Source organism: Chiloscyllium plagiosum, chromosome 31 (assembly GCF_004010195.1).
Source record: "Chiloscyllium plagiosum isolate BGI_BamShark_2017 chromosome 31, ASM401019v2, whole genome shotgun sequence".
NCBI classification, from domain to species: Eukaryota; Metazoa; Chordata; class Chondrichthyes; order Orectolobiformes; family Hemiscylliidae; genus Chiloscyllium; species Chiloscyllium plagiosum.
Window position 1 is genome coordinate 2,428,290 of NC_057740.1, and position 10,135 is coordinate 2,438,424.

At 37.9% G+C, this 10,135-nt stretch overlaps 1 protein-coding gene across 3 annotated transcripts in view; it reads right to left on the reverse strand.

Moving 5' to 3' along the window:
* safb (scaffold attachment factor B) overlaps positions 1-10,135 on the reverse strand; it is a 71,987-nt gene that overhangs the window by 39,019 nt on the left and 22,833 nt on the right. For 2 of the 3 annotated variants that reach the window (XM_043720811.1, XM_043720812.1), the window contains exons 4-9: positions 7,069-7,326; positions 5,362-5,439; positions 3,704-3,731; positions 1,713-2,211; positions 1,174-1,223; positions 524-639 (exon numbers count right to left, since the gene is read on the reverse strand). In XM_043720811.1, coding sequence (XP_043576746.1) covers positions 524-639; positions 1,174-1,223; positions 1,713-2,211; positions 3,704-3,731; positions 5,362-5,439; positions 7,069-7,326 — 1,029 coding nt within the window. The remainder of the gene's footprint in view (positions 1-523; positions 640-1,173; positions 1,224-1,712; positions 2,212-3,703; positions 3,732-5,361; positions 5,440-7,068; positions 7,327-10,135) is intronic. The other variant, XM_043720813.1, reaches the window with a different exon arrangement.

Here is a 10,135-nt window from a genome sequence, read left to right on the forward strand (position 1 = left end):
GGTAACTGGGACTGTCACTTCATAATTATCTCACTAGGAATTTTACTAGGGAATTGAAAGATATGTGGGGTGAAGGTGGGGGTTGGTGGCAAGGAAGTCTAAGATCAGCTACAAACACAATGACAAAGCAGTTGCAACAGGTTTCATGGTCTATTCCTTTTATTTCTTTTGGTCTATTCCATTTTTTCATTGCTAATAAATAGGCATTCTATTCTGGTTTTAAAAATCCAAATCTCATTGCCCAGCTGTCAGAGACTACATTTCTGTTAGATGACTTTAACAAGTAATCTACCAAAATATTCCATCAAGTATTTATGGCAGGTGACATTCTACTCATCACATTCATGCTGACCTTCCATATACCAATTTAGTCAGTCCTAATACTCATTCTATCCCATATCCCAGGTTTCTTTTAATTCTCACGACCTAAAAAAATCATTCAATCAGCATTAAAGCACTTCAAGCCTTAAAGACATTTCATACGTTATATGTCAGTCAAATCTTCAGCATTTTCAACCATTACCTTGCCATATTTACTGAAGAGGTTCTTCAAGTCAGTTGCTCTGGTTGCAGAGGACAGACCACTCACCCAAAGGTTCTTCCCTGCAGTATCTGTAATACTAGCATTACCAGGTCGGCCTGAATGAGAAGGTAAGCAAAATAAGCAAACACAAAGAAACTCAAAAATTACTTTGTAAGGAAACTGCACTTGAAATTCCATACACAACAACTGTTGCTTTGAGAAAAGAAAATAAAGTGGTTCTTGTGCCCTTGTAAATGCAATGCTATTATAATCTCCATGAAGCATAATGCCTCAGACTGATATCACCAATTCCTAAACTAGCTTCCTTCTTTGGGAGCCAGACAAGGTTACTGTTTACATAGTATAGTAAAATGTTAAGGTATTTAGTAATAGTTAATATAAACAAAACCATTATTTTAGTTTTCAAATTACATTTTTATGATTTTCAATAACGAATGAAGGGCAGAATAATCACTTGCATAACAATCATTCAAAATTCCTGGAAATAGTCCTAATTAACAGTGCCAATTTCTGAGTGTACACAGATTCAATAACAAAAAATGAGGAACAAAATTATATTTATTAAATTGAATAATGACTGAAGTGCAGCACCCTGAACAATAGTCACTGGTGAAAACTCTGAGGCATACCTTTCTCATCCTTTGCAGCTGGTTTAGTATCTTTTCCATCCTTGATAGAACTAAAAGGTACAAAATCAGATTTGTTAAATAAAGAATAAATGAAAATTAAGTATACTTGCCAAAAATACTTTTCCAATTCAAGAAACTGTCCAATACCTACCAACCTATACAGCTATCAGGTATAGATCACAGAATACAACAAAGCAAACATATTAGATGTAAGGGAATCAATGACATTTTAGATCCCAATTGGAAATGGAACTGTATAACAAATGCCTCATTACGTTTTTGGTACTGTTGGTGAAGAGTACACAGAAGCAAAATATTCCAGTTTGTGAACAACCTCTGCAGGTTGGAGAGCAGAAAGTGTAAAAGGAAGTTGCCTCTAACAGTATAGGAAAAGAAAATTAAGATTTTTTTAAACGAAAATAAAGCAAAAAATCAAAATTGTCACCACTGCACAGGCCAAATCACGAGATAGGTTTACTGGAATCTTAGTATGAATGAAAAAAAGAAAGCTTCTGATCTAGAACTGAGAAACAACAAACCTCTTGTTCTGATCACTGCCCTCTATAATCGAGGTTTCTTTCTTAGCTGCTTCATTAGAATCACCTTCATCTTCTGTTTTCATGGTTTCATCTTTGCTTTCCTCAGTTGCTGGCTGTTCTTTCTCTGCACTCTCAATGCCTGCCACTTCTAACTCTTGTTTCTGTTGGTCGCTTTCTGTTTCGCTCAAATTTACTGTCGCGTTCATTTGAGTTTCATTTTTATTGCCACAGGGTGCTTGATCAGAGGGTTTCTCGGAGTCAGTCCCCAGTGGTTTTGATTCTTTCTTGGGCGCATCCAAAAGCAAGTCATTGTCGAGTTCTAGTGTCAGTGCATCTTCTGCTTGTACTGTAACTGAAAGGTTGTCATCTTCTTCTTCTTTCTGGTAGGAGTCTATGTCGATCATTTCTTGTGCAGATAGCTGAGCCTCTTCAGGGAGTTCCTCCTCGATAGGGACTGAACTACAAGCTTCCCCCGAACTCTCGGCTACATTCTCCTTCTCTACGGGATCAATGGGAATAGAATGGCACAAGGTTTAATTACCACTGAAATACAGCAAAACATACACGGAGCTAATGTGTCTGCTGTGTAACTATGCAGGACACTGCCCCTAGCTTTCACTAGTATCACAGAGAGATTGGAAAACTGAGGGAGCACACAACTACCTACAGAAATTAAATTCATTGTAATTTCTTCACTAATTTACCAATAGTTATTTCATTAACCTCACAAATCAGGAGTCTTCAATGCTGCAAACCGATAACTTTGGAAGAAAGCAGAAGCAGTTCAAGTGAGACCATGACAAGTCCATGTATTTCCAAGTAAACAGCTGAAGTCAGAAATTCCTTTGCAGTTCAAGATGATCAGAAACAATTTCCAAACTGCATCCACGAGTGTTCAATAAATGTTTCCTTTTGAGAGTCCTAAGTCTTCTGATTAACTTCATTTCTTCCAAGTAAAGCAAGAGTCCAACAAAACATATATGAGTAGATTGTTCGCGATTTTTTAAATATTCCTGAGGAGATTGGTCTTCTATTTGCTTTAATCTGCAGCATTTCTTGAGTTCACACGACTTTGTATATTTTTATTCAAATATCATAAACTGGTCAGTTTCTTTTACTTTGATAATACTTCAGTTTAGGGTCTAACACTTCCCTAAGAATTGGCACTTCCATCTCATTGCCCATTATGTAGAATTTAGACGTATGAAAAAATACTCTTGTGTACTCATACATGCCACCAGATCAAGTTTTAAGACCCAATTAGATTGCAAAAGGGGTAACAGCATTAATATATGCTGGCCGTAATACATATACACATATACAAATGATGCCTAAAATAGCACAACTGAGTCACTGCATTTCCTTGTTCCCTCAAAAGAACACGTAGGCCAAAATCACCAAAGCGAAGAATACCTGCACATCTATTATTGCCCGAGAATGACAGATAAACTTCACCAAAATAAATAACTGTCCCAGTGGACGACGCAGAAGTTGTTACGTCTCTCTTGTACGTTTCGGTTCAGTGAAAATGTACAAATAGCAGCTGAAGTTACGTTTGAATCAGGTGCTGAGTTTCGTATTTTTCCCCGTATTTATATTTGCCATGGAATGCTTTAATAGCTGTTAAAGCACCCTAAAAGCGATTTTCAAGTCATTATAATCATACTAAATGCAAACATATGTTCAGCTAATCAATTAAAACTTCAACAGAAATGAGACCTTAAACAGATTATTATTGGTTCTTCCCATTAAGGAAAGCTGGCAGACTAATCAATTGTGTTGGGTCAGTTGTGCAATTTAAAGCCTTGTAATAATTGAATTAATGTATGAGATCTGGGACATGCCTAAGTTTTCCAATCTCCCTGTACTATCTGCTCTGAACCACTGCTATTATACACCAGAATACTTGCACGTGATCATGTTTTTTTCTAAACTGAGAAAAATTTAAGTTGCACTGGGGGACATGGATGAAGAGAGGGTTTCTTTAATACCTGTTTCTTCAAGTAAATCTTCAGTATCCTGAAAATAAATGAAATTAGAAATTCCGTTAATGCTACTATAACCAACATGAAGCTTACATATAATTAAGGTCCACTGGCATTTAATATCTCCAAAATTCAAGTTGCAATTCACATTTTCTTTGAATGACCCAAGCGCAACATGATTAAACTAGGTATTAGAACATGAAAGACACTTTAACGTATAACACTGAAGTTTTAACTGAACAGAAACTGCCTTTCAATGAACTAAATGTTAATGTCCGATGCTATTTGGCATTTCTGACATTGAACAGGAAGACAAAAATTGGAAAATGAAGCAGCCACAGCCGAAGAGTTCCTAGTTATACCACAGGTGAAGGGTGCAAAAATATATTAACTATTGTAAGAAGTTCAAATTGGGGCAGTGCAAAGACAAATCTACAGCAACATTCTGGTAACTACCAACATTGCTGACTACAAATTAAGTGTGCCATACCAAATAATAAACTACTGAGGATGTTGGAAATCTGAAATGAAAAACAAAGTGGAGAAACTCAGCAGGTCTTACTGCACCTCTGGAGAGAAAAACCAGAGTTAAGAGTTCAGAACACTGAAGAATCACACTGAACTAAAAACATCAACTCTGTTTCTATCTGCATGGATGCTACCAGATCTGGGTTTCTCCAGCTCTTTGGTTTTAAGTGCACCATATCAGTTCAGTTGAGGTTTTCAAAGTCAAAACTGTGTCCTAAACCTAAACAAGTTGCAACTGTATTACTAAAACTATCAAACATATACTGTAAAACAAACATTCTCAAGATTACGTTTTGTACAAATAGAACACATTTTCCATTGAATTTCTATCTTTACATTCACCAAAATAAACACCATCATTCAATTTCCTGCCATGTCTTCACTTCTCCACTTACAAGGTCACTACTGTTGTCTTGGCCCCAAACATGTGATGCCCTCCAAAAGGGCATTATCTGAAGGCAGTGGGCAAACTTAATAAATGCACTGATATCTTTACTCCCCTGAAACAAAACCAACCCCAACAGGCTGAAACCAATTAACCACAGCCTCCTCCAACTAAGTAAATGTGAAAGCAGTTTGTAAGATCCTGTCCCACTAGAGGAGTGAGGGATGGATATGCTGTGATAGGGAGTTGTAAGATACTAATTCCACGATTAACGTTTTGCAGATGTCTACTAATTCAAGAACGTCCATTTGATAAACATTTCACTTTCTTGCACTTTGCTGTGCACAACATTTACACAACTAGCTACACTTGTTACTGACTCTTGCTGTTTACCTCATAATACTGCCTAATTTGCAACCAAAATGTAACTATAAATAAAATCCTGAAGAGCTCACAACCCACAAAAACAGGGCCTTACTTTAAGAATGCAACAAGATTTTTTAAATACAAGGCCAATGTCCAAAAGCAGTGAAGAACAGACTTGATTACATCTACACCAAATTACAACCAGCAAAGCAATATAAAATTAACACAAACCAAATTTGTAGTCATAGTTTCTTAAAATAAATGATCAGTAGTAACACCATAACCAATCTACCCAGTTAACACAATGCAGCTATTTCAAGATGACATATATTTCAACAAACTGTTTTAGAAGCATTTCAAAATTAACCACAAAATGGCATCCTACTTCTTTAATCGACAGAGACTCCTCTTCTGCACTGCAAGGCATCTCAGAGTCCATCATCTCCTTTGGTTCATCCACAATCTGAAATATGACAGGAAATATCCTTCAGGCAAAAAAGTTCAAACTGATTCAATGTGTAAACATGCCACTGAATGTGTGCAACAAAAATGCTACTGTAAACAAGATGGTTTCTCAAATCCAACAGCATAGTGACCATGCAACTCAAGAATATGAAGTACTCAGGTCCCTCCCCCAAAATACAATTCTCAATTGTTTATGTTGCTTGTAGTTTATAATTAAGGTGACTTGCTGACAGTAGTCAGCTTGTTATTAGAAATGTCAATAAACTGTCTCAGAACTGTTGAGATTCCATCAATGCAAGTTTCCAATTTCAATGCTCAATTTAAGAGCAAGAAAAGAATAAACCTGCTCAGACATGTTATGACACACCTCAAGGACAAGTGGGACATGAAACTTCAGGACAATCCACTAAGGCGAAGAGGGCCATCACTGCTTACTTGGAAAACAAATTTAACACCCAATACTGGCACTTTAAATGAATAGTTAATTTCCAGTTTAGGCAGGAGTTAATGAGTAGTAATTTTTACTGTTTTTAATCCAATCTCACAACAGCATAACTTTCCCAACACAACACTGACATTGTAGCACGTTTCGTGATGTGGAGGTGCCGGTGTCAGACTGAGGTGGACAAAGTTTTTTTTTAAAAAAATCACACAACACCAGGTTATAGTCCAGCAGGTTTATCTGGAAGCACTAGCTTTCAGAGCGCCGCTCCTTCATCAGGATGGAGTTGGATTACAACCTGGTGTTGTGATTTTTTAACATTGCACATTTCCTACACCACCCGCTTTGGCTGAGATTGCTAATGTGTGAGCTATGAATGTTATGTTCAACAAAATCTAAATTGAGATAAAAACCAGAAGCACACAGATTTAGGCAACTCAATACTTAATAAGAAGCCTTTCACTTCTATTAACCCTCACTTTCAAATATTGACAAGCTCTCATTAAAAGGTACAACAGACTCTGTCTGTAGCAAACACTAAACGTGCCAACTTCATTCCTACTTTGAATCCTAAATGATGGATTTTAGAAATTCTCATTAAATTGATGATTGTTCAATGACAATTTCCACCTCCCCCAACAACCAGAAGAATAGTGTTTCCTTATTCACTGATAATTGTAACTGAACATTAAAATCTTAAAAATGTTCTATCAATCTTCAGAACACTCCAGTGGAAACAGTTCTGCATCTAAAGTTGCTCTATTCAACTTCAGGTTTAACCCCATATTAGGCAACATCCTGGTCAACCTATGCAACACAGCACTACTGATTAAAGATCCCCTTTCTTAGTGGGTACCCAAAATTTTGGCCTCACCAATATTTTGCATCATTGTTTAAAGATCTCAAACACCTTTCACTTTTTTTATGGTCTATATGCACCATTAGGAAATTGTTAATTTCAAGGGTAGCTTCTGCAGCCAAAGAGGAAATACTTCAATTCCAGAGGTGGGGTGGTATCAGAACCCAGATCTCCAAAGAAAGTGTTCTAATCTACTGCACTATCCAGTGTCTTCCATAATAAGTTAAATTTCAACTTCAGCTTTGCTCTCTTTTCAGATTATATCCAACCACAAGTAAATGCAAATACACATCCACGAGAAGTGAGTTAATTTAAATTCTTCATACTTCAGCTGGTAGATCCGTGCTTAGAATCAGAGGTGACTCCAGTGGTTCTTCTGCACCCATCTCCAAAGGCAGCTGCATAGTGATATCTACAGGTAGTCCTACGTGTTCAATATTTTCGGTTAAAGATGCTGTGATTTGTTCAATCTCATTTTCATCAGCGCACCCTGCCATTGCACCTTCGATGTCAGTCTCAGGCCCAAAATTAACATCTAATGCTGAAATGTCCTGTAACTGGTCAACACTGGCTTCAATATCCTCCTGTAATGAAATATGCACATTACTTTAGGGTATGGCTATCAACAGGCCAGGAATCACACTGTATGTAACTCAAACAGTTAGATAATACAGTGCCAAGCTACCATTCTGAAGATTGATCAACACCCCAAAAAGATTTAAAACTCATGACATTGACTTTCAGGACTGGAAGCTGGTCAATTTCCTAACTAAGGCTTCATACAGTAGGGTAGTGACATGTCTAACAAGACAACCCACTGAAATGGACGTTGTCATGTTCACAGTGCTGTATTACTGTATGAAGATAAGGTGGACTAACACACTAACCAGATTAGTTAAGTCCTAACCAGTGCCCTTGAATGTTTGTTAACTAAATTAGCTTAATAATTTGTATTTAGCTATAACAAAGGTTTGCTTAGTCCACATTCAGAATGGAAGTGCAGCAGAAGTATACAAAACCTGAATTTGCAGTTCAGATCAGAGGCAGAGGCAGTCATTACATTTTCATATAGTTAGATGATACAATATATGGATGACCCATAATGAGACATCCAGGTACTCAAGAAAATACCTAAACTTGTAACAGATTTTACAATAAAGAATTAGCTTGACAACTGTTACAAATTTAATAGCACCAATCTAGGTTACTTAGACTTTATAAAACAAGCTGCTATCATTTATGCAGTATATTCAAGGCAGTAGCTTATCAACACTGGGGCACTTCAGTGATCTGTTTAGTTAGTAAGTATTTTTATATCTGTGAAATGAATTAGTCTAACCAAATCAGGGAAGTATGGCAGACTTGTCAAATGCATATATGGTTTCAAAGATTTTATTTGTGGGATATGGATATCACCAGCTATGTTGATATTTAACACCCAACCCTAACTGCCCGAGATAAGGTGGAAGGGCATTCTTGAACCATTTAAGTCCTCTACGTATAGGTCCACCCACAGTGCTATTAGAAAGGGAGCTCCAGTATTTTGACAGCGACAATGAAAAAATGGCAATACGTTTTCAAGCCAGGACTTGGGGAGAAACTCGCAACTGAAGGTGCTCCAATGTATCTATTCCCCTTGTTCTGTAGGTGGGGAAGGTCATGGGTTCATTAGATCCAAACGGTTTGCTGACATTGCTGCATCTTGTCGATCATATACCACTGATAGTGGCAACTGTGTAAACAGAGTGAATGGGTTGTTTTGATCAGGGCACTGTCAAACTTCTTGACCATTGTTGCAGTTGCACCTTTCCAACAAGGGGGGAGCAATGTTTAAGTTCAAGCTGAATGTTGCTCACATCTCACCGCATATGAACAAAGACTGCTTGAATATCTGAACAGCACTGAACGATGGATGGAAGATCATTGGTAAAGCAGCTGAAGATGATTGGGCCTTAGACACTAACATGAGGAGCTCCTGCAGTGATGACTTGGGACTGAGATGATTAACCTCTAACAACCACCTTCCTGTCCTGGGCATGACTCCAACCACTGAAGAATTATCTCCAATTTTCCCAGAGATTCTTGATGGCATACTTGGTCAAATGCTGCCTTGATGACAAAGGAATTACTCATACTTGTGGAGTTAAGCTCTTTCGCTCATGCTGAGATGAAGGCTGTGAAGAGTTCAGCAGTTGAGTGTTCCGGGTGGAAACCAAGCTGAGCATCAGCGAGGAGTTTTGTCCCTTGCCAGTATCACCTGATAACACAGTTGATTACTCCTTTCATGAATTTGTTGATGATTGAAAGTAGAGTGATACTAAACTGCACGAAATCCCAGATAAACAAGAATACCAGACATGTCAGACCTCTTAAGTCTGACATGATTTATTGTGTGCCATGGTTTGGATTAGTACCAATGACATAAGTATGAAGCAGTTTGAGGTTTTGCAAATAAATTTAAAGGATCTTGGAAAGAGATTAGAAAGCAGAAACTCGACACGTAGATGAATCTGTGGTCAGAGTGATGGTTTAAGCAGGAGGAGTTCAAATTTGGAGGGTATTAAACTGGTTCAGGGAAAGATAGATCTTTGCTCACATGCAGGTTTGCCAGTGCTGTTAGAATGTGCTTCACAGAGCTAGCCAGATAACAAGCTGAACATAAAGCTGGAAATGGGCAGGTGGAAATTAGCAAGTGGAAGTTAACAGAAACAAAACAAATGCTTGATTGTGCAGAATGATTTGTACCTCACGCAAGGGTGATAGTAAGGCAACCAAGGATACAAATTCCTTAGAAATACAACTTTTCTTTAGATACTTAGGCTTCCAGGTGAGATAAAGGGAGATTGCTAAAAAGTAGATAGGGCTCCAAAAAAAAGATCAAAGTTGTAGGAAAATTTCTGAGAAATGCAAAAACAAGTTTGCATTACAATAACAACTGAAATACAGTCAGCACAGAAGGCACAAAGCTCCCTCCTTTCAATTTCAAAGGAGGGTGCCTGTAAACAGGAAAGTGGCTTGAAGTGTGTATACTTCAATGCAAGAAGTATACAAAATAAGGTAGGTGAACTCGCAGCGTGGGTTGGTACCTGGGACTTCGATGTTGTGGCTATTACGGAGACATGGGTAGAACAGGGACAGGATTGGCTGTTGCAGGTCCCAGGGTTTAAATGTTTTAGTAGGGTCAGAGGTGGTGGTAAAAGAGGGGGAGGTGTGGCATTGCTTGTCAAAGATAGTATTACAGCGGTGGAAAGGACGATGGATGAGGACTTGCCATCTGAGGTAGTTTGGGCTGAGGTTAGGAATAGGAAAGGTGAGCTCACCCTGTTAGGAGTTTTTTTACAGGCCTCCTAATAGTCCTAGAAACGTAGAAGAAACGATTGCGAGGATGATTCA